General features: G+C 32.9%; 1 protein-coding gene across 2 annotated transcripts in view; it reads left to right on the top strand.

Annotated features, from left to right (window-relative positions):
- ATP6V1A (ATPase H+ transporting V1 subunit A) overlaps positions 1-24,392 on the top strand; it is a 53,162-nt gene that overhangs the window by 12,632 nt on the left and 16,138 nt on the right. Inside the window, exons 1-8 of one of the 2 annotated variants that reach the window (XM_016150671.2) lie at positions 5,589-5,649; positions 9,562-9,656; positions 11,621-11,749; positions 14,101-14,315; positions 14,570-14,707; positions 16,183-16,334; positions 19,789-19,951; positions 20,455-20,563. In XM_016150671.2, the coding sequence (XP_016006157.1) occupies positions 9,572-9,656; positions 11,621-11,749; positions 14,101-14,315; positions 14,570-14,707; positions 16,183-16,334; positions 19,789-19,951; positions 20,455-20,563 (991 nt within the window). In that variant the 5' untranslated portion in view covers positions 5,589-5,649; positions 9,562-9,571. Of the gene's footprint in view, positions 1-5,588; positions 5,650-9,561; positions 9,657-11,620; positions 11,750-14,100; positions 14,316-14,569; positions 14,708-16,182; positions 16,335-19,788; positions 19,952-20,454; positions 20,564-24,392 lie in introns of those variants that run through there. The other variant, XM_016150670.2, reaches the window with a different exon arrangement.

The following is a 24,392-nucleotide window of genomic DNA, read 5'->3' as shown; positions in this document are numbered from 1 at the left end:
TTTACAAATCAAAGAGTTTGAACATTTTTAAGGGCTTTGTTGCATATTGTCAAATTGCTTCCCATATATCTTACAAAATAATAAGCCCAATTGACCTTTCCTTAATGGTTGTAGGTCATTCTTATGACTATTAATCAATTCATAACTTTTTCTTTGTCTACTTTCTATTTATTCTTACAGCGTAGCTCTCTAATGATTTGTTGCTTTAAATATGCAGTGGTCTAAATATTAGATAATTTTTAATTGTATAAATTGAGTCAATAAGACTATACAAAAGTGTCTTGCAACATGCAGAAACTTTGAGACTGTCATTTCAATAGTTGAGAGATCTTTTGTTTTCTATTTCTTAGGTCTTTATACGAATGAAGATTGGCAAGTCTGACTTTACGTATCAATATTACTGTACTGTATTTAGTTCTAATAGCATATATTATTGTTTCTAAGACATACCTTTTTTTCGCATTTTAACATCTTTGAAATCAGCGTTTGTCCTGCAGTTTCTGGAGTGCCATAGTTTAATCTGTCAGTTTTTCTTAGTAGTACATCAAATAAAGCAGTATGTTACAATTGATAGTATCTTAGATTAGATGAAACGTGTGGTATTCTAGGGTGAAATGTGTGTGTGTGTGATTGTGTGTATGCATGTAAGAACTGCTCTGTGGAACATAAGCATAGAGTATCCTTAGATGGTTGCCTTACTTTGGCTTTATGTAGTTAATTAAAATGAATGAAAGTATATCAGCAAAGTATAAAAAATAAAAATAGCAAAAATGGGAAGTCATCTAGGTACCCAGTAAAGAGAATTATTAGATAAAGTACGGTATCTATTTAATGAAATATTTTACAGTTGAAGATGATACTTATAAATAACGATCTAAAGTTATATTACCATGTCGATTACAATTATAAAAAAAATTGTGAAGTAATAACAACAGTCAATAGTATTGAAGTGGTGAGACTCATTCTTTGGTTTTTTTTAAATTATAAGCATATTGCTTCTGAAAATAAATTTTAAGGAAAAGTTTGTAACAAATACTTATTTTCTTTACTCTTTGTATCTTTAGCCTATCTTCTTGGCAATTTATATCCTTGTAAGTTAAGGTATAAATCAGTGACTCATTTTTTTCTTTGTAACCGGAAATCAAGAAAGTATTCTAAAAATTTACTCAAAAGTCTTATAAGTGTTAACTTCATTATAACATTTTTCTCTTCAGTTTATTAAGTTTTTTCCAAGAAATAAGAAAAAAAGAGAAATTTTCTCATTCAAACAGTGTTTTAGGTAGCTTCATTGTTCCAAATTTATGAGTCTATTAATCAGAAGTTTTTCACTACTATTCTTTGTCGCAACATTGTATTAGTTTTGTTTTCATTAATATTCTTATTAGTCCCAAATATGCCTATTTACTTTGCAGTTACTTTGATATTTTACCTTTTTCTATTATAATCATTTATGCTTGTGTGATAAAGCTAGATATTAATGAAATAAAGCATTATGCATTGATTTTTTAAAAATCTTAATTTTTTAGGAGATATTTTAGGAACTGTTATTTCTTGGTTATACTTCTTTTTGTTTGTGAATGATCTGTTTTCATTTTTCTGCCTGCATATTATCCTTTGTCATTCTAACTTAGAGTTAGTTAATGGAAAATAGACATGTCTGGTTTAAAAAAGAAAGATAATAAAGGTTAAAGCTACTGGCTAAAATAAGGTCTTTGAATTATTTGTTATTAAACGCTTAGCTGTTAAAATCAGACTAAGTCTGGGCTTTACCACTCTGCATCTTTGTCATCTTGAGTCTGTGGTTTCAATCTCAAATCCTATTTCCTAATTAAACAACACCAACCTCATAGGACTGTTGGTAAGGGCTAAATGAGATGTGTCTATTTTGTAACATAATGCCTGGAGTGTGGTATGTGCTTAGAAATAGTAATTGATATTTATTTTAAATTTCAAAACATTGTATTGAGTTACAACTGTACAAAGCAGTAAGCTATGTGGAGGCAGTGAGGTAAGAAAATGATAGTTATGCTCCTTTGAAGGAGCATATTAACATGAGTGTTACTATAACAGTTCTAACGTTATTCATAAGCTTCTAGCCTATAAATTCATACTGTAGAACTTATACACTAAATATTGTATTTTGTTACTCTGGTTAAAACTTCAGATTTTCACACTTAATATCGCACAATTTTATTTTTAAAAATTTGAAAAGACACTTGCGATTATTTATTTAATGCTATAAAAATTGTTTTTGGACAAGCCTGTCAACAAACTTTAAGCATACGTAGCTGATAGAATTTGAATTCTGTTCCCAGCTTAAATGTCCACCCTAGCTTTTATCTTTACTCTTTTCTTTTTCAGGAATGCCTTTGTTTTAACATGGGATGTATAGGAGAATGAAAGGGTGTGTGTGCATGTCCTCAAAAAATTGTATTTCAGTAGGAATACATTTGTCCTGATTCTGTTATTCCAGTTTGCCATCTGTGATTCTTCTGCACTTCTTTACTCTGATTTCTAGTTTTGTGTGTACATTTTCTTATAGTTCATCTCAGTAATTTTTGTAAACTATTTAAGTATTGACCTAATGTTTGCCTTTATGCTTAACCTTTTGGTCTACTTAAATAGAGCTATGAAATATATATATATATTTATTCTTGAAATGCTCTCCTTTTGTGTTATGTTGATTAAGTCTGTGGATAGTAAAGGCAACAGGAACCCAGATGTTTTCCGTCTTTCTATTTTGCCATCCTTAGCAAGGTGGCCTGTCTGCTTAGGTTAGCTACTTTCATTTGCCCCAAGATGGCTACATGACCAAAGGGAGAAAGAGTGTTTCTCATGGCCTATATCTTTTTAAAAGAGCAAAGAAATCATTCCTAGAGCTCCCCAGCAGACTTTGCCTTAGCTCTTATTGACCTGAGCATTATTACCTGCTTGTTTCCAAACCAGTCATTGGCAAGGGAATTAGAATTACTTTGATGGGTTTATCAGAATTGGAACTGAGTTAAGGTTTTGCTGGCAATGAAAAACTCGGGGAACTAGTTATTCATCGTCGGTAATCTGCCACATAAATCTTTCTAATGGGTTGCCAGGTAGGTAGATTAAATCAAATGAATAGAAAAGTGCTTCACAAAATGATGATTTAATATCGTATAAACATAAGGTAATGTTATTAGCTGGAATTCTACCTATTCTATAACTTTTGACCAAGCATAAGAATATTGAACAGATTCATGATGCCTTTCTTTAAGAAGGTAAACTGTATAAAAATAAGTATTTGATTATAATCAACCAGATTTTTAAAATATTTTATTTATTATTTCTAAAGATAGTCCTTAATCAGTCGGATAGAATGTACTTTTCAAGTATTGCATTAAAATAATACTTCAGTGTTAATGAAGTGCCCTGGGAATTGAATGTAAATAAATATCATCTTGGAACCTTGGTATTTAGCTTTTATATAACGCCTCGTCCTTTTATTTCTGGAATAGTGAAATTACCAGGTATAGTGCATTAACCAGTAGCAATTTGGAGTGGACCTTGAAAAATGCAAAGAAAAAAAGTGGGCCTCTGGTGTTATGATTTTCCACTGCAGTGTTATGCAGTGTGTTGTGGGGGAGACTGATGACTCATTAGATGGGATGGTTGCCTGTTCTGACCTTCTGGATTTTTCCCCTTCTTTAACAGGGTTTTGTTTTTCTTAATCTTTCACAAATATGAGGGGTAGGGAACCCTATGGTGTATGACTTTAGGATTCTTAGTTATAAATTACATTTACTTTTTATCCTTAAAGTAGGAGTCCAACAGCTTAAGGCAATTTTTTTATGTAATCATTTAGTAGATTTCTCTGAATGCACCTGTGCATACCACACTGTTTTTCATGAAAGCAGCTGTTTTTAAAGTAGGTGTCATGCTTTCATTTTTTAAATGATTGAGAGCAACAGAATAGCTGTATATTGGGAAAGTGTTATTAAATTAAATAGCATATAAAACTTTATTTAGCTTTAAATCATATGATAGTTTGGGACCTTATGGAGATTTAGGATAAGATTAACTTTCAGTATTATCTAACTTGCACTGTAATTTGCTTATTGCAAGTTAAAATGTTTTGGGAGGTTGCGTTCTTTATATCTTTAAAAACCTGTACTTTTTCATATAGAGGCATAAACATTTAAGAGTGAAGCAGAAGATTTTAGTGGGGTATTTTTATTTGCACAGTTTTCATAGATAACAACAAAGGGTGGTTAATGGATACAAATTATTATGGCGACTATGCTTAGCAAACTGCTATATGCTTAGCCCAGTTCATTGGTTAAGACAATATAATATCTACCTAATAAATCATTTTTATTTTATTTGTGGTGAGGAAGCACTTTCATATTTTTCTTATGAAACAGATTTTGTATATGATGAAATGGAGTGGAGAACTTGTTTGGATTTAAGAGAATAAAGAAGAACATGCAAAGAAATTTTCCAGGCTTACAGTAGACTGCTATAATATGCTATTCTCGGTCAAGATTCTGGGGAGAAGGGGGTATGGAGGATATTTATACATTCAGTTTTTACTTGTTTTTCAACGATTGGAGTTCGTCGATGAAAAAGTTTTAGAAGTACAGTAGGAACCCTTATATCAGTGCTTGTAGGAACTGCAGATTTTAATGTTCAGAGAGCCTATTACCTTGGACCAATCCTTGAAATTTCTCTAAGTGTTTAACTCTTAAGCAGTTGGAACCTGAAATGCCTGGACCTAAGAAAACATATTTCCCATTCCATCAGAAAATAGTACTTTAGAAGCTAAATAAACTCTTATGAGTTGGGACTTCTTTTCCTATAACTACCGATGGTGGGCTCCCACTTAGATTTGAAGGATGAGGAGCAAATTCTTTATAGAAACTAAGGCTTTGGTTATATGGGGACCCAACCTCTGTGTCAGTCGCTTGATTTAGCCTCAGCACTGTTCTAAATGCCCTGTTTTCTAAACCCACTTTTGTATTTCTTTTCCCATTTCACAAAATAGCTAATTACTATAACTAAGAAAACAGGCCTAAATTGTAGGGGTTCAATTATTCAAGTAAGTTTCAGTTATTCTAAGAGTAACTGCTCAGTATGTTTTTCTTTGAGTATTTTGGGTTCTCTGGAAGCAGATGCCAAGAAAGAGTTTGATGTATTAAGAGGTTGCCCTGTGAAGGGTGTGAATGCAGCTAGGCAGCTCTCTGCTTCTGAAGCCTATCCTGAAGGGCTGACAGCTGTGGGCTATCCACACTTCCTTGTCCATCTAGGAAGGGGAATTTGGGTGCAGCATCTCTGCACATCTAATTTGATAAAACTGCTGCCTTGAGGCAGAGACTGTTGTCCTTTGTACCTTATAGGGTTGTTTAGATGTAGACAGTAGGAAGCAGCCTAGTAATTCGCATTGGAGTCAGATTGTCTAGGTTTAAATCCCACTTTTATTGCTTGCAAGTTTTGTGATCTTGTGCCGAATTACTAAAATCTCCATTCTTTAGTTTCTCTATTTGTTAAATGGAAGTAGCATTAGGGAGATCTGGCATTATTCAGTAACTATTCACTAAGTCATTGTTTTCTTTGCCCAGGCACTGTTTTCTTTGCCCTCATGAAACTTGCATTCTATGGAGTGATACAGACAGTAAACAAGTAAGTTAAAAAGAATACATTCTTTCAGGTAGTTATAGTTATATGAAGAAAAGCAGAGTAAGAGAATTGAGGTTGGCAGTGGAGGAAGGAGACTATTTCATGGGAGTGAGGAAAAACATTTCAGGCAGGACACAGTGTATAGGTTCGTGTTGCTGGAGCGGAGATTAAAATTTATGTTGAAATATCAAAAGTGTACAAAAGCGCTTGGAATTCCTTCATTTTATATTTTAAAAACTGGTGTTTTCATAACTTTATTTTACCCTGAAAGACGGATTAAAAGCTGATTTGAGGATGTATTTGCAACCACTTCTCTGCATATAACACAGTAGAGCAGAAAAAGCTAAGTTATAATCATCATCATATTTTTCTCCTCAACACTGGCTTTTTACAAAATAAAATTATTGTGAGTTAATATGCAATTGAACCTTTAACAGTATGGGTTTGAACTGTGCTTGTCCATTTATACGTGATTTTTTTTTTCAGCGAATACATATAGGTACTGTAAATGTATTTTCCTTATGATTTTCTTAATAACATTTTCTTTTCTCTAGCTTACTTTATTCTAAGACTATATTATATACTACATATAACATACAAAACGTGTTAATTGACTCTTTGTTGTTGGTAAGACTTCCAGTCAGCAGTAGGCTATTAGTAGTTAAGTTTTGGGTGAGTCAAAAGTTATATGTGGATTTTCAACTTCATGGGTGTCAACGTTCCTACCCCCGTGTTGTTCAGGTGTCACCTGTATAAGAATATTAATCAGATGAATGAATGCAAATTTATGAACCTGGTAAAAAGCATCTCTAAGCAGTAAATCTGTAGAATTATCACTTAGGCTCCTGATTGTCTTATTAGTTTGATGTCACTGTTTCTAATACTTGCTGTCTTTGGCATGAATTAACCTATATATGCCTAAAAACAAACAAACAAAAAAGTTAAAAATTAAAGCATCATCAGTTCTCGTGGTGACTAGGATAATCCAGCTGAGTGATAAACCCACAAGGCAGCTGAATCATGAACAAATTCATTTGATTTCCACAAATCATTGCTCATAGATTTGGAGGTGCTTGCTGTTGTTTTAAAAGGAAAGTATGTAAATACTTACATTAAAAAATTAGTGAAGACACGATTATTGCCTCATGAACTCTCTAGAACACCTTCATGAACCCTAGGAGATTTGAACCATCTGTAAGGAAGCTCTGCTGTAATACTCTGTTGCTTCTTTGTTCATCGTTTAAGTCTTAGCTTAGCCTCCTCTAAGTCACTTTTATCCTGCCCAAGTCTAGGTTAGATGCCTGTGCTTTCTGCTCTTCCAAAGCATCCTGCACTGCTCTGTGAAAATACATATGTCACATTATTGTAACTACCAGTTTGTCTTTTTATCCTACAAGGCCAGAAGCTCCTTGAGGAAGAGATTATGTCTTACTCCATTATATTTTCACCTATAATACAGCAACTGGCACATCATTAATGTTTTAGAAAATAAAGTTATGGTAAAATATGCATAATAGCTAAGAAAAAAACTAGATAAGTGATTGGTTTTGGTTTAATTAACAAGACAATAAGAATACATTAGATACTTTTTAGAAATTAGGCAGTTTTCGTTTGCATTAACAGAGTAACATTAGTCATCAGAATTACTTTTCTGTTAGGCTTACTGTTAGGTGTCTAACAACAACCCCATTGTATTTTACAGTTGCAACTGAGGCGCATAAGGTTGAAAGAATTTAATTTGCCCAAGGGCACAACTTATAAAGTCAAACTCTGTCTGACTTAAAGCCTTGGTCTCTATCTCAATATAAAGAAGCATCCACAAGTGAAGTGGTACTTGTCAATACTTACTCATAAAACACCTAGAATACTGTTTTTATTTTGTGTTCTACAATTTAAAAAAAACATTGACATCATGAAATACCTCCAGCAAAGGGTAGCCTTGGGAGTAAAGGATCTGCAAGTAGATTATCTTTTGAGGGCCAGTTGAAAGCACTAAAGATAATTTGCTTGGAGAGGGAACGTAATCCATGGCTTCAGTATGTGAAAGAAACAAGGCCAGAGGATAGAAGTTGGGAACATGATTTAGATTAGTTACAATTCTCTAAGAGGAGATTTCTAAAAATAGAATAGGTTTTTCAAAATTGAGGCCCTGTTTAAACCATAGTATTACTGATGCAATTTTTTTACATTTCACAAAGAACATTTTAACAAATCTGTAATTTAATCACAACTCTGAGATAGGTGATAGCATTATTTCTATTTTTCAAATGAATATGTAAAGAGATGTTGATTTGTCCAAGATCTTCTGTAGTGTGTCACTGGTAGAATCAGGATGTGTCCTAAGTCTGCTGACTCAAGATGTCATGCTGTTTCCACTTTAATAAGCAGATGACCATGTATCATGAATGCCATGGAGGAAATACCCGTATTTGGAGAGGAAGTTATTCTGTATGATTATCAAGTTCTCTTCTGACTTTGAAAATCTTTGATTTTCTGAAGATTAAAATTAAACTATCATCTCCTTGTTTACTACTTCTTTAAAAACTTTGCCCAAGCCATTTCTCAAACTAATTTTTGTCTTTAAACTTTGTATTTTTTCCCTATTATCCAAGTAGTTTCTAAAAAAAACTTGTTCCATCTCTTTATAATCCAATCTTTCGCAGTACCATCCCTGCTTAATTGGAAGCTGAAAATCCTGGTAAACCAGTTTCCCCTTTTCCTTACTTCCTCCCTCAACTGCCTTTCTTCCAATATAATTTTCTTACTGAGGACCCCCAAGTTCTTATGTCCTTTTTGTGATATTTGTGACTGTAGTATCTGGTTTATTTTTTCTTTCCAATTTAGTTTAATTATTTCTAATTACTTACACCCTACTTTCATCTTTATCAGTAAGCTACCAACCTGATGATAGTCTCTGTAGTACTACCAATACCATCTTTAAATTCTTGGTACTTTTCCTGGCCTTTAGATCATATTCAACTCACTTGGAAGGAAGGTTTCCTATACCTCCATATGGTTTTAATCTTTAATTGTTTGGGGGACATTACTTTTTATATACACATGTATTTCATCTCAATTATTAAGTCAGTAATTATTAAGTTAGACCAGTAGTCAAAAATAAACTTTCTACTCTGGAATCTGCCACTGATTTTCTATTTGAATTGAGTAGTCCATTCTTTGGGTTTTTCCAATTGCACATCTCTAAAGAAAAGAGGTTGAACCGAATTGCTTAAAGTGCTCTGTGTTCTGCTAAAGAAAAGGGAGAGGTTGCTTCCACAAAAATTTTAAAGATGGGTAATATATTAAAAAAAAATTAAATGTAGGACATCGTTTGTTAGATGGTAAAAAATAAAGGAGTGAAGGAGGGAGGTGTGTTGTAATTTTAAATAGATGGGTAGAGAAGCCTGTTGTAGGGGACATTTGAATAAAGACTTGAAGGAAGTATAGGAGCAGATATCTGTGAGACAAGTACTCCAGGCAGAGAGAACGTGTACAGAGACCCTGAGGCAGAATGTGTGTGTGTTTTTGAGAAATATCAAGGAGTTCATTGGGTATATACAGAGTGTATACATGCAGAATAATTAAGGGGAGAAGTAATTGGAGAGAAGGTGAGAGAGAGAATGGGGGACAGGGCAAGATGTAGGGCTGGATAAGCCATTGGAAAGACTTCACATTGTTATGTTCTTAGGTATTTTCTTTGGAATACTTTCCATAGGGGTATATAATTCTGAAAATTAATAACAATAGAGTATTCACGAATGAGGTACATTTAACTGAATTTTAAGAATTTTATATTATATTTTACATTGAAGAAGTAGTAATAACTCAAGAATACACCAAAGATGAAAGTTGACTGCCTATATTGGTTCTTTTGCTTTAGGGTTTGTAATTATAACTTAATTTTTTATATCATAGGTAAATTAACATGATGGATTTCTCCAAGCTACCCAAAATACTCGATGAGGATAAAGAAAGCACATTTGGTTATGTGCATGGGGTCTCAGGACCTGGTAAGTAATATATCATAATCTCAATAGTAAAGATTCCTAACTTCAATTAATGTCTTTTTAAGGTGTTTTAGATAGAAATACACAAGTTTCTGTTCACCTACATAAATTTTGTCCTCAAAAGATTTCATAACTGCTAAATTTGTATTATCCTGTTTACTATGTAAATGTATAATCACTATTCAGAGTTTTACCTTTTTTTTTTTTTATTAAATCTGTGATCAAAAAGCTATAATCTTTATAGCTTTTTAGTATGTAATACCTTGCAGATTATAAGCATTCAGTAAATATGATAATTTGGTTTAAGCTTTAATAATGTTTTCAGAGCACTTCTCAGCAATATCAACGCTGGCTCTTTATACATATAAATCCTTCTGAATGTGTATTTCAGAGATCACATAACTAACTACCTATGGGAAAGAAGTCCAAAGACATGACAATGATAATAGAAATCAGTTTTAAAATTTATGTTCATTTTGCCAAAACTTGGGATACTATATTTTAAATAATAAATCTCATTCTAGTATTCATTTTGTTATTTCACATAACTACTGCAAAATGTGACTCACGGTTTTCATAAGTAAAACCTGCTCATCGATTTATAATTCTTAGTGGAAAGTCATTTTTTCTTACATCTTTTGAGAACCTTATGCGATAGTCTTTTTCTTGTTCTAATCACAGTGAAGGTAATGATCCTTTTTGATGTTTGTGCAAATGAAGACTGTCAGCCACTATGCCTCTTATTTCTCCCCAAGAAGCTTCTACCACTTAGAACTTAGGGTTTAAGCTGGAACTCATTGGCAAATAATACATTTCATATTTTAAATCTCTTCTGCCATACAGAGAAACAATTTTCCCTTTGACAGTCATAAGGGTTTTTAGGACAGACAGGCTACACATAAGAACTTTTAGAGAAAATGCAAAAAATATATAATCAAAAAAGTTTAGGTAAAAATATTTTTCTGAAACTTGTAATAAACTGTTCCTGGAACCTATTTATAATTCTTAAGTGCTTAATAAGATAATAAAGAAATGAGATACCTTTTGGTTTATGAAATACAATTTAAAATTTTATTTATGTCTATATATTTAAATGTATCTTAATTCTCATATAGTAGGTATAGAGGTAAATATTTATGGAGTTAATAAATCTTCACTGTTCTAACACAAGTTAGTGGAATTTTAATACGCTAATAGTTTCCACTTAAATATTACCTAATTCATAGTTCCGATCAGCTGTATCAGAAGGCTTAATATTAAAAATAAATTTATTCCCATACACATCTGAAAATGTGCAGCCTTCCTTCCCTGCCCGAAAAGTAATTTTTGCCTACTAGACAACATGGTCCAAAACAGTAAGTACAAATTCTGGTTAGGTATTCTTAGGACTTTACCTAGTGGTATAAACATATATATGGAAAAAATTTTGTAGATGCGTATGTGAATTGTGCTAGATAGGGCTGTCATTAGTTTACGAAAATGGTCCATGTTCCAGAAGAGTTTTAAGAGCCACTGGTATAAAGTGTTAGAAAGGGTAAAGATGTTGTTTTAGATATTTCTCTCAAAGGAATGGTGATAATACAGCAAACTGATAATTGTGTGGCAACCTACCCTGCTACTAGCTAAAGCTTCTGTTCAATTTTAGTTTTAAAATTGTTTTTCTTTTTATTGTCCCTAAACCCATCATTCCATGTATTATAGCAATCTAGGTTCATCAAAACCTATATTAGTATTATGGATTATTATGAATATATTAAATAAATGAATAATCTTTGGTCTAGTATATTTATTTATTTTTCTAAATCATATGCTAAAAAATGCATCTTTTTGTGAAACTATGTTTCATGGTGGGTATTTTATTTTTTTTATGAATTTATAAGAGAGCTGTATTATTGGATTTTTGGATGTTTTAATTATAATTATTCACAGCATCTTAAGCCATCAAAATACTAATTTGTTCTTTTCAGTGGTTACAGCCTGTGACATGGCAGGTGCCGCTATGTATGAGCTGGTGAGAGTGGGCCACAGCGAGTTGGTTGGAGAGATTATCCGATTGGAGGGGGATATGGCTACTATCCAAGTGTATGAAGAAACCTGTATCCTTTTTGATTCAATTTTTTACCACTTTCTACAAGCCAAAATTTAAGAATATATGGCAAAGGTAGAAGCAATAACAACCAGTGGTATCAGAGACAGGAAATGTTGGTATTTAGAAATCTGATTTATACAGGAGTATATTAAAGAAAGGTACTAGGAATTAGTGCTCTTAAAAATTATGTTCTGAACTTTCATTACTCTTAATATTTCAGTAGTTCACAGACTCAAGGGGGGTACCAGTTAGAGGGAGAGATATTGTAGAAGAAACCATAAATGGGAGAACGCCATCAATTTGTATGGTTAAAATTCTCCAATCATGATTGCTGGTTAAAATAGTAAATCCATAAATAAACCAGCCACTGCTCTCTATCTTTATTCTAATAAATAGTGCTTGGTGATGTGTTACATTATAGCTTTAATACTAGGGAATCTTTACTATTCGTTTGGTTACCATAATTTTGGCTTTTAAACAGAATTTATTTTCAATTTTCTATTAAAAAATAAAAAGATAACTGGTTAAGCCTTGTCAAGAGAAACCACTTTCTTTTTCTTTTCTTTCTTTCTTTTTTTTTTGCTTCATTCTTATATTTTCCTTAGATTGGTTTTCAGGATCAGCATTGATTCTTTGGCTATTTAACATTGATTTGGTATAACTTTTTCACCATACTAAAAACATGTTTGCCAGTAACTGAGCTAACTGTTCTCTGTCCAAGCACTGGGGAGCTAATTCAAAACAAATGTGAAAAGTTTAAATAAAATGAGAAGTTTTGTAGCTATGAAATCACAACTAGTCAAAAGGATCTTTTTTTCTGTTAGCTTTATCTTTTATTTAATCTTTTATGTGGTTTGAAGATTTAAAATAAACAAATGAACATGTATACAGTTACAACCCTCCCTGCCTTTGTCATCCTGTATCTGGCCAATTTTCAAAAACATATACACATTTGCATGCAGCCATTTTTATTAATTCCTTTTATTGTACAGCCTTCTAGTTAATTGCATATATAAACCAATGTAAATATGTATTTTTCTTCCATTTTTTCCCTAAAAGATATCATATTATATTCACATTTTCACCTTGCTTTTTTCACTTAAAAATAAATGTATTGTGGAAAATAGATAGATATAAGCATAGTAAAATGTTAGTAGTAGAATCTAGCTGGTTAGAGATAGAGTTCACTGTAAAATTCTTTTAACTTTAGATTTGAAAATTTTCATAAATATTAGAAACGAAAATCTATTTTGGAGATCTTGCTAGAGCAATTCATAGAAGCTTCTATTACTTTTTTTACAGCTACATAGAATTCCATCATGTGAATATACCACAATTTATTAATCTTTAAGGATAGAAATTTTGGTTGTTTCTAGTCTTTTATAAACAGCGTTACAGTGTAACTATAGTATGAATTCACAGAAGTTGGATTTTTGGATCAAGGTTTACGCATTTTAATTTTGATATTGCTAAATTGCCGTCAATCAAAGTTATACTGATTTTACTCCTATGAACAAGTAAATGAGAGCAAGGAGCATTCAGTGTGCTTATTTGAAGGTATTATTCTTTTTCAAAACCACTTCTTAAGTCTTAAGATTTTTAGTTTTTGTTGAGTACTAAAATCCTTTTTGGGAGACTGATGCTCTTTAGAAGTGTAGCTGAAACAATATATTAAGGAGAGGCTTTTGCTTCTATTTTTAGTTCTATGGTTTCCCCACCTGTGCACCAAAGCACTCTAGGCAGCTGCTGCAAACTCATGTGGTATCCCAGGATATTTAAAATTTTTGAGATTAACACAGAATCTTAGACATTTTGTCAGATTCCACATGAACTAGTAGCTTGAAATAATAAACAGTTTTGTTACACTGAGCTGCACTTTTTTCTTGTCGATGATGTCATTCTTTACAAAGTTGAGTTTTTGGTGATTGCTAAGGTAAAAAGCAACTATTATGCAAAAATGAATATGAATCAGCTATTTAATCTCATTCCAAGGTTTGAAAATTGTACAGGGCCTGACACACTCATATATCCCATTTATAAGAACTAAGGTTATTTAAGAATGAAATTAAAATATTTTTTCTATTTATGTATATATTTTTTTCAAAGTGCTACTCAGTTGTTTGGACATATATTAAATTGTGTGGACATAACTATTTAATAAATGGAAATATTAGATATGTATTTTGTCATAGGTCACTATGAAAAAGTTGCTAAAACGCTAAGGGTGTTGTGAACTGAGAAAGTTTGAGAATCTCTATTTTAGCTCCTTTAAGTATCATTTCTTGTTAAATGGTGATATTTCCTTTTTATAGTATCTCTAAACTTTCATAGTGAGTTTTCCTCAACTACTGTTTCTAGCTGGTGTGTCTGTAGGAGATCCTGTACTCCGCACTGGTAAACCCCTCTCAGTAGAGCTCGGTCCTGGCATTATGGGAGCCATTTTTGATGGTATTCAAAGACCTTTGTCTGATATCAGCAGTCAGACCCAAAGTATCTACATTCCCCGAGGAATAAATGTGTCTGCTCTTAGCAGAGATATCAAATGGGATTTTACACCCTGCAAAAATCTACGGGTATGTCTTTATAACCAAAATTTCTAAAGTTGGTGAAAGACTGTAAAATGGATGTTTAGTGAACTATTTTATACTCTCAGTACAAATAAAAACAGACCACAGAAACATAGTTTAAATTTTTCTTTAACTCTAATAGAGGGACTATAGAACTAATATGTTTTATTGATAAGTGAGGCAGATGATTTAAATAATAGCAAGGTAAGTCTACTTGATGTTTATTTGAACATTAAACAGAAAATGCATTTGTTCTCTAGGTTGGTAGTCACATCACTGGTGGAGATATTTATGGAATTGTGAATGAGAATTCTCTCATCAGACATAAAATCATGTTACCCCCACGAAACAGAGGAACCGTAACTTATATCGCTCCACCTGGAAATTATGATACCTCTGTAAGTATCATATAAACTTTATCTCACTGAGTGGCTCTGCTTATTATATTGCTAGTTGCCCAGTTTTAGTGTCATAACTAGTTATAGAATTGTTATTTAAAGTGTAGGTTTTAAGTAATTCTCATAATCATTTATTTATTTATTTATTTTTAACTTGGACTTGGGAATACAAAAATATATGGTTTCTGTTTGTAAATTTTTTAATTAACACATAGTTGGCATACAATATTATATTAGTTTCAAGTGTACAACATAGTGATTCAACATTTATGTACTTTACAATGTGATCACCATAAGTCTAGTGACCATCTGTCATCATGCAAAGTTTTTGACATTATTGACATATTCCCTGTGCTGTACATTACATCATTATGTTATGGGGGTGGCTTATTAGGTAAAGGCGAATAGGAGAACATATTGTTTCTTTTTTAAGAGAGAGATATCTTATATAACATTTTTCTACCTTGTTCAGTTATGCTACATTATTTGAAGCCCCGATTCTTCAGGCATAGAAAAAACTTTGATTTTAATTGTCAGTCTATAGTCACATTAATTAGTTACATAATGGAGTATATGAATTCTTGTTCTGGGTGAGCCATTTAAAACTTAAGTCTTTAATATTATTGATAATTACATCATATCATGTACTAAGTTACATCATATCATGTACAAAATAGTCTTCGTGAGTATGAAAAGAACTATTAAGAAGACCATTGTAGCATGTAATTTTCCCAGTAAAAGATAATTTTGTAATTATTCCACAAATATAAGTCCGTATGCTATAACATATAGAGAACAAAAGAGTTAAGATTGGAATTCTGGACAATCAGCTAGCTTTATTCACTAGCTTGGAGACTCATCACTCTTACATGGAAGAACTACTCCGAAGTGGTTCATGTATCAACATAATTACAGATTTCTGTAGTCTGTGGACCTTAGGATTATTTATAACTAATTGAAATCATTTCAGAGATCATAAATGTTAGAGTACTACTCATTATCTTTTTGCTTTTATAAATATCTAAAAACATTTCATTTAATTTCGTTAAATAGTTTAAGGTTCTTTAATATGTATTTTTTATTAAAGCAGTATAAGAGCATTATCATACAGTAAATAAAACAAAGAATAGAAAGTAAATTATGAAAACATTCATTTTCAACTTCCCCAGTCTCAGGAATATCTTTCAAGACTTCCTTCTATGTATATCCACATAATTTATTTAACTATTCTCCTATTACTTGAGATATCTCTTTCTCAAAAATGCCTAAACTGTTTTTAACCATTAGAACAATAACAAGCATACCCGATTAAAAAGATTAGGACTGAATATAAAATTTACAGTAAAAAGTATAAACCTCCCTCCCCACTTCCATGTACCTACCACCTTCCTACCCCCAAGAAGAATCTACAGTTACTTTGAAGAATAGATGTTCATTAATCTGACTGTTCTTAAAATCCTGGTGTATTTTCATAGGATGTTGTCTTGGAGCTTGAATTTGAAGGTATAAAGGAGAAGTTCAGCATGGTCCAAATATGGCCTGTACGTCAAGTTCGGCCTGTCACTGAGAAGCTGCCGGCTAATCATCCTTTGTTGACTGGCCAGAGAGTCCTTGATGCCCTTTTTCCGTAAGTTTGAGCTATGTCCCACAGTTTTCCCTCAGAATTATTATATGTCCTTATTGTTTCACTTTTTATAGATAAAGATTTTATATGTTAATCTTATAATAAATTTTATCTAGAGAAGTAATAGTGAATTAGTTAAATATGTATATTGCCAATATTTATCAAAGAATCAAACTATTGAAGAAGACTTGTTTTTTTTCACAGTTATGAAAGGAAAATGTTACTTCTAAAACTTTCTGGAGGGGTAGTTTCCAGAAGAAAATCTTTGCCAAAACAATATAACTGTTTTTCTTAAATTATCCTAGAATTCATAGGTTGGTGTTACTGTAAACTAATGATTTCTAAAATAAACTGGGCTCACTATACTGCCTAGCAATCTTTCTTAATTTGTAGTCTGCTCTTTGCCATTTTCTTCATCAACTACTCAAAAACCTCCTTTCTCTTTAAATCTCAGGCTTCAGCATACACTGCTTTACTTTCAACAAATGACTTCATTTAATTCACAGAAAAGACTGAAGCTATGATACAGTAACTCCCTCAACCTCTGATTACTAAACCCATATACATCCCACTTACCCTTCTACCTCTTATTCTTCCCTCCTACTCTTTGAATTGTTCTATTACTTTCTCATTCTTATTAGTCAGCACCTCCTGTTTCTATATCCAGATTAAACTGAATAGTCTATCACTTTTACAAATATTTGCCAGTATACTAAATGTTCTTTTTTCTTTGTCTTATGCCGCACCCACCTGGAAGAATCCCAACTATGAATCAGTTCAGTTATCTCCGTCTTCCAAGTCCACGCAAGGCTGCTAAGAAAAGAAAATAATCTCACTACGGCGTAGCAGTCCTTCTTCATTTCCCTAATTATCATTCTCCTGCTCTCCTGTTTGAAACCTCTCCACTCTTCTCAGATATTTAACTCCTTTCTTCTTTCTCCTTCATTCTCAACAACATTCATGCTAGACCCTTCACAGAGAAGTTAGAGGCCATCAGAGTTGGAACGCCTTCGGTTTCCTGCCACCCAGCTGACTTATCAGACATTCCCATTCATTCCTTCTTTTCATGGAATTCATTCCACTTCATTTCTCCTCAAAGATCATCCTCTATCATTTATCTTCCTTTTATCTCCCATCTAATGAAAAAAAAATCTACCCTCTACTCTTTTCCCATTTCTACCTTCCACTACTTTTCTCCTCATCTTACCAGCCACACCTCTGGAACAGTTGTTTCTACTTTTCCCACTCTAATTTACCATACTACTCTGCCCTTGGCTCCATCACTCAGTTGAAACTTTTCTCATTAACATCATCGGTTACTCCCATACGGATAATTCAATAAATAAATTTTAGTATTTTCTTAATTCCTATGACTTTGGATATTTCTTTCTACTCCTAACTTCTTGAAACACCCTCTTTCTTTGTTCTTCCTGTTAGCTTCTCTCCACAAGTTCTAATTCTCTATTGCAGGTTTCTTCTCCCTTAATTTTAATATTTCTTAGAGTTTTTCCTGTTTTAGGGCCTCTTCTCTTGTCACTGTTTATCTTACCCTCTGTGGATGACTTCCCCTACTCTTTGTGACTTAAATATTCATCTGTATATAAAGACTCCCAAATCTGTTTCTTCATCCCTGATCTCTTCTGAGTTCTAGACTCATATAGAAGACACTCTGATTATACCTCTCCTTTTGAATGTCCCACAGATGCTGCAAAGTCAGTATGTTGAAAACTAAAATAATCATCTGAATCACCACTTACTTCCTTGAAACTTGCTCAACGTTCTTTGTCGTTTCTCTTAACAAATGTCATTATCACCCATCTGGTGAATACCTAATTTAAAATCTGTGACTTCTCTCAAGGATCATTCTTACGCTTCCACCTGTAATTATTGAACAAGTATTTTTTATTCTACTCCCTAAATATTTATTATGTACATCTGTCATTCCTGTTCCATAACTGTAATTCATCTTACTCCAATTCCTGCAGTAATCACATTTAATCAGACTTCCTATATCCAGTCTTGCCTTCTTTTAAATTACTAAAATACATATCTGATCCTGCCCTGTTTTGCTTGAAACCTGTAAGTGCTCTTCATTGTTGCTAAAACAAATACACACTCCTTAACTCCTTACAGAGCCACCCAGATCTGGCCCTTGCCACTTGACTGCCCAACTACTTCCTTATACACTATCTTCCAGGCATACTGAAGGATTGTTAATTTCTCAAGCAATGCTTCCCCTTGCCCCTGGACCTTCGGCCATGCTGTTTCCTCTGCTTGGAATGGCTAATTTCCTAACCCCACTCCATTCCAGTGTCAGACTTGGCATTCCTTCCTGTGTACTCCAATACCTTGGATGTTTTCTATGATAGTACTTTTCACATTGACCTGTTAAACTTCCAAACTGGTACACACCTAGTCCCACCTCCCCTCTCTGGGTTAATAGTGATTTGAAGAGATACACAAATCCATAAGATGAATGGACATGCCTTTTCAATGTATCAAAGTCACTGAAAGATTTGGAGAAGAGAAGATTTTAGTGCATATCAGTTTTATATCGAAAAATCTGTTATTATTAGGGCTACAATGTTTCAGTGAATTTTTATGATAAAACACAATATTACAAAGAAATTTCCCTTTGTGTTACATTTCTTTTTTCCTGCCCAGACCCTCTCACCCCACACAGACATGCCGCAACATTCACTTTCTTCTGCCATTAAGATTATTTCACACTCCACTGCCACTTTTTAGGGAAAGTTTGAAAGTGGCTGCTAAGTAGTACTGTAATCACCAACTGACTGCAGTTTACCCCACTGGAATGTGAGCTCTGTGAGTACAGAAACATGATTTTCTTATTCACTGTTGTCTTTCCGGCATCAACAAGCACATTTCCCCCCCCCCCCCCACCCTCAAGCACAGTTTTTAGTACTCAGGAAGTACTTTGTAAATAGTTGTTGGATGGATATAAGGGTATTGACTTAACACCTTATCCAAAGTCTTTGTTCATTACCCTTTTAAGATGTGAATTTAAGGTCTTATTTTTTGCCTCAGGAGCTAACTTTCAAAAGTTATTTAAATTTTTACTTTACTTTTAATTCCGACATTATCCTTTCATTAAGTAATTTAGATAAAGGTTCAGAATATCAGTACTATTTTGTTTCTCGTTATTTTTGCATCCTTTTTCCTAAGGTACCTTGTGGAATATACTTTGACTTTTCAACTATTAAAGGTGCTAGAAATAATTAATGATAAAGAACATAACACTAGTATAGGTACAAACCAAACTAGGGGAGCAATTATATATCTGTATCTTTACATCTGTCTTTGTAAGTGTATGTATAGATGCAGATGAAAATATTTCAAAGTGCTTTCTTTAACTTATATTTCTGTGTAACTTACCTACTACTTTTTAGTATTTATTAGCAAGAAAAGTAATTCACACTTTGTTTCCTTTGTTTAGATGTGTTCAGGGAGGAACTACTGCAATCCCTGGGGCTTTTGGGTGTGGAAAGACGGTGATATCACAGTCTCTATCCAAGTATTCCAATAGCGATGTAATCATCTATGTAGGATGTGGTGAAAGAGGAAATGAGATGTCTGAAGTCCTTCGTGATTTCCCAGAGGTCTGTATTTACAAAGCTTCAAATAACATTCTATAGAAAATACCACATTCAACTTTCATTGACAATTAATAAAGCTTTGTGTTGGATCTGGAGCAATGCTCTCATTTGTCAAAGATCTTTTAAAGAATTTTCTAATTATATTTGCAATTCAATCTGTATATCCATAGAAAGGAATTTGAATTTTTTTGTCAGACACTTGAAAGTTTCTTTTTGTAGTCTGCTGGTTTTCAGTTTTTGGTAGAAAGATAAAATAGTCAATAGGTGTGAATTTGACATAGGTTTTATATGATCTACTAGTTACTATAGTAATGTTGCTTTTTCCAAAAAATAATGGATTTCCCAGCACAGTGGGAAAGGGAGAAGAGATTGGAGGGATGGAGAATATTACTTTGGGAACACTGATTAGAAGAGAGATTAAATATATACTTACACGTGGGGGAAAAAAAAGAGACAAATGTTCTATTTAGAAATTAGAGGATCACTAATAGATTGTTTGTCTCTAGCTCACTATGGAAGTTGATGGTAAGGTAGAGTCAATTATGAAGAGGACAGCTTTGGTAGCCAATACCTCCAACATGCCTGTGGCTGCCAGAGAAGCCTCCATTTATACTGGTGAGTATATGAATTGGAATAAAAGCAGTTAACATCTGTTCTTAAGCTGAAAACTAGCACCAAACTTTTTCTTTTCCTAAGAACTTTTCTTTAATTCTAAAGTACCTCCATACCTACAACCATATCCTTTGTTTTTAAAAAATATTTTACTTATTATATCTTGAGAATATATCAGTGTAAGACATTTATAGAGTTGCCCCACTCTTTTAAATGACTATGAAATGAGTATCTTCTACTACTGTGTATTTTTCCCCTTATACCTTTTACCATTGACCTATCTCTAAATATACCTGTATCTCTATAACTTGAATTATCAGCTTTGAATTAGTATATTTTGACTGCTGGATATGAAAAATAAGAATATCATTATGTTTATATATTACCTTCCATTGTGCTCTCACTTGTATCCCAGCTTTTAGTACTTTTATATTTCCAGGATTTATAATACATTCTGATCCATAACCATAAATTCAATATTTGTATTGGTCTTAGACCTATAGTAAAATGAAATCAGTGCTCACTGGCAGTTGTTTGGCTACAGTTTCTCCATTTGTTTTGTGATTGTCTAAAATTTTTGGAAGTTTCTTCAAGAAAGGCTTATGGAAACTATATTCCCTGAATTCTTGTTTTTTTTTATTGGTTTGCTTTTTTTCTATTGCCTTTAAATTTTAACAATAATTTGGCTGAGTATAACATTTGGGGATCATATTTCTTTCCTTGAGAACTCTTATTCTGGCATTGAATGCTGGTGAGAGATCTGTTGCTGACCTGCTTTTTTCTCTTTAATAGGTGATTTTTCTTTTTGCCCCAAAGGATTTCTCTTTGACTTTGGAAGCTCATAACTTTATTAGGATGTATTCCAGTATTGGTGGTTTTGATGACTTTTTCCTGAGATAGTATACCCTTTCAATCTGTGAATATGCTTTTATTTTGGAAAATTTTTGAGAATTGTTTCTGAAACTTTTCCTCTTCCATTATGGTTATCTTCTTTAAACTAGACATACTGAATCTTGTTTATCTGTTTCCATATTTATCATTTTCTCTCTAATTCTTTTTATTTAGCCTTTTGTCCATATGTTCATAATATAATGATATTTATTTTTTTGTGTTGCTTCTAATAAAACCCTCAATTTCTTCCAGCTTTTTGTTGAATTCTGCTGGCTCATGAAACATCTTTTCTGGTCTTACCATATTTTTTTTGAGATTTTACTTTAGTAGGATGCATTATGTGATAGGATTTTCTTTTATTAATTAATTGTGGTCATAGTTTTCATCTGTTCCTTAGCAGGTTGTTTGACCACCATTATAGTCTACTCTTTTACTTTCTTGTGTGTGTTTTTTTTTTCTTTTTTTGGTTCTTATATTGATGTTTATTATTACTGTTACTCCTCTTTCCAGGAGATGGGTGGGGGTGACTGTTACTATGGTCCAGGGTAGCAGGAATTCCTCATGATAATATGTGAAGTTTGTTATGGCATGGATTTGTGTAAGTTACTTTATTACTCTTTTCGTGTTTTACTCTGTTCCTATTTCATGCCAATAAAAATTTGCAGCTGCAAGGCCACTTACAATGATTTCTTTGTCTTCCACCCTGCCTCACCAACTTTTTACTTATGAAAAAGAGGGGTTTGCTACTTGCATTTTATTTGTCCCAATCTCACTGCTTCTTCTTGATGCCATACTGGGTCTAAGGAACTTCTAGCACTAGACCTGTTCTCCTTTTGCAGTGTCCCAAATAAACAATCCTTGGTTTTGCCCCTGAGGAGGTATCTCCTAGTTTGCAGAAGCTTAATCTGAGATGTGCATGCAGCCTCAGGTGAAGTCTTGGTGCCTTCCCACACCATTATTTGGGTTTTACCTCATTTAAGTGGTTTTGCTCATTATTTTGTTGTAGAGCTAAACATGACCCTAATTTTTGATGATAGGGTTTGCGTTTCCGTATTTCTTGTTCTCCTTGTTTCATGACAAGAAGAAGAAAGTGACATGTTCATCTACTATTTTAAGACAGAAAGTCTACCTACTTCTTTTAAATGGCTACTCAGTATCGCTTTGTATGGATATATGAAAATCTATTAACCAGCTTCCTTTTAGTGGACCCATAGATTATTGGTAGTTTTTTTTGATGTCACAAACTTTGCATCACTAAAACATTCTTGTGCGTATTTTTTACACTGTTTCTTTGCATGTTGTGTGTGCACATTTCTATGTAAATTTTTTAAGTTCTTAAAAACAAAATTGCTAAAAAATACAACTGTTAATACAAATTTTAGATTATGATAGTCCTTCAAAAGAAATAACAATGAGAGTTCTTTTTCTTCACAGCTTCACCAATGCTAGTTTTTTCAGTACTTATTTATGATAATTATCAAACATAACAAAAATTGAAGGATGTCACAGTGAACACTTATGTACCCACTACCTAGATTTGACAATTAACGTATTAATATTCCTGCTTTATTAAATGCCTATGTAGTCTGTTCTTAACAGTGAGCTGTTATCTATCCTGTGCATATTAATCACTTGAAAACTACCTTCTCTCTGTTTTCCTTTTGAATAATAGTTGCTTTTCATTCTGATTTATAAAAGCTCTTTGAAATTAGTCTTTTATCTGTCCCAAGTTGCACGTTTTCCCAGTTTGCTCATCTTTCGATTTTGTTCGAGGTTTTATTTTTTCCCCCTGGTGAGGCACCGATACCTTTAGATCTTATGAAAGAGGTCTGTGAAACTTCTTTGAGGTTTACTCATGTGTATCTGTCTCTTCTACCAAGTTTTTCTAGTATATACACACAAGTATTAGTGAATGTCATCATAGAAACATAGTCGTGCTTGTGTAAGAGCAGATCTGATTTTATTATCAGGTTGAAATATGTAAGAGTTATTGTTTTTAAAGCCTTAATAATGATAAGTAATATATTTTTAAGGACTTTGTTCATAGAACCCTTTTCTGGAAGCCTCAGAAATCAATATTTTTTTATTCTGAAAGATGTACTATGATAAATAGTTAAGTGCTGAATTTTCCAGCAACTATTTTGTTTTACTTAATCTAAGCCTTTGGGGTTTTTTACTGGTAAAATAAAGGTATTAGAGCCATAAATTTTGGGACTCTTATAATCTAGCAACAACCGTATATTTCTGATGTCTTAGAGTAGCATAGTTCTTTGTACTTTCCAGAGGACATTTATATGTATCATTTAATCTGATGTGTACAGGTAGAAAGAGCAGGAGTTTTTCCATTTTAACAGATTAGAAAACCACATTGGGAAATGGAGTTACTTCGCTAAGGTTAATGACAGACTAGAAACTAGAACCCAGGGCTTCTTTCTGTATATTAGGTTCTTCTAAGTGGTTTACTATATGTAATTTTACAGGACAGGATCTGATCTGCATAGCAGAATCATCTGGATAATTTAAGTTATTACTCATGTTAATAACATGTTACTTTTGAAAAATAACCAAATAAGCTAATTAGTTAATGGTATTTTTGTATGTATATATATGCTACATGGAAAAAAAACTATATTGGAATTTAATTTCAGACTAAATTATATTAATAGGAAAAAGAATAGGAGGAAAAAGCCTTTCCTACTTTTTAAAATGTGTATTATATTAAGGTAGAGTATAGGCTGTGACCACAAATAAATCCCAATATAATTGCTCAATATAGTAGATATTTATTTCAGGGGCTCAGGGTACTCTTTACTCTGTCATTCTGGGCTGGGACCCAGCCTGAAAAGAGATCTTTCATTTTAGCACATGCCTTCTAGACTTCCTGGGAGCTCTCTCCCTCTCAGTAAACCAGAAGAAAGAAAGAGGATGGAAGGGTTTGTGG

This window comes from Rousettus aegyptiacus, unplaced genomic scaffold, assembly GCF_014176215.1.
Source record: "Rousettus aegyptiacus isolate mRouAeg1 unplaced genomic scaffold, mRouAeg1.p scaffold_m13_p_4, whole genome shotgun sequence".
Classification (NCBI taxonomy): domain Eukaryota; kingdom Metazoa; phylum Chordata; class Mammalia; order Chiroptera; family Pteropodidae; genus Rousettus; species Rousettus aegyptiacus.
This window is presented reverse-complemented; position numbering and strand designations above follow the sequence as displayed.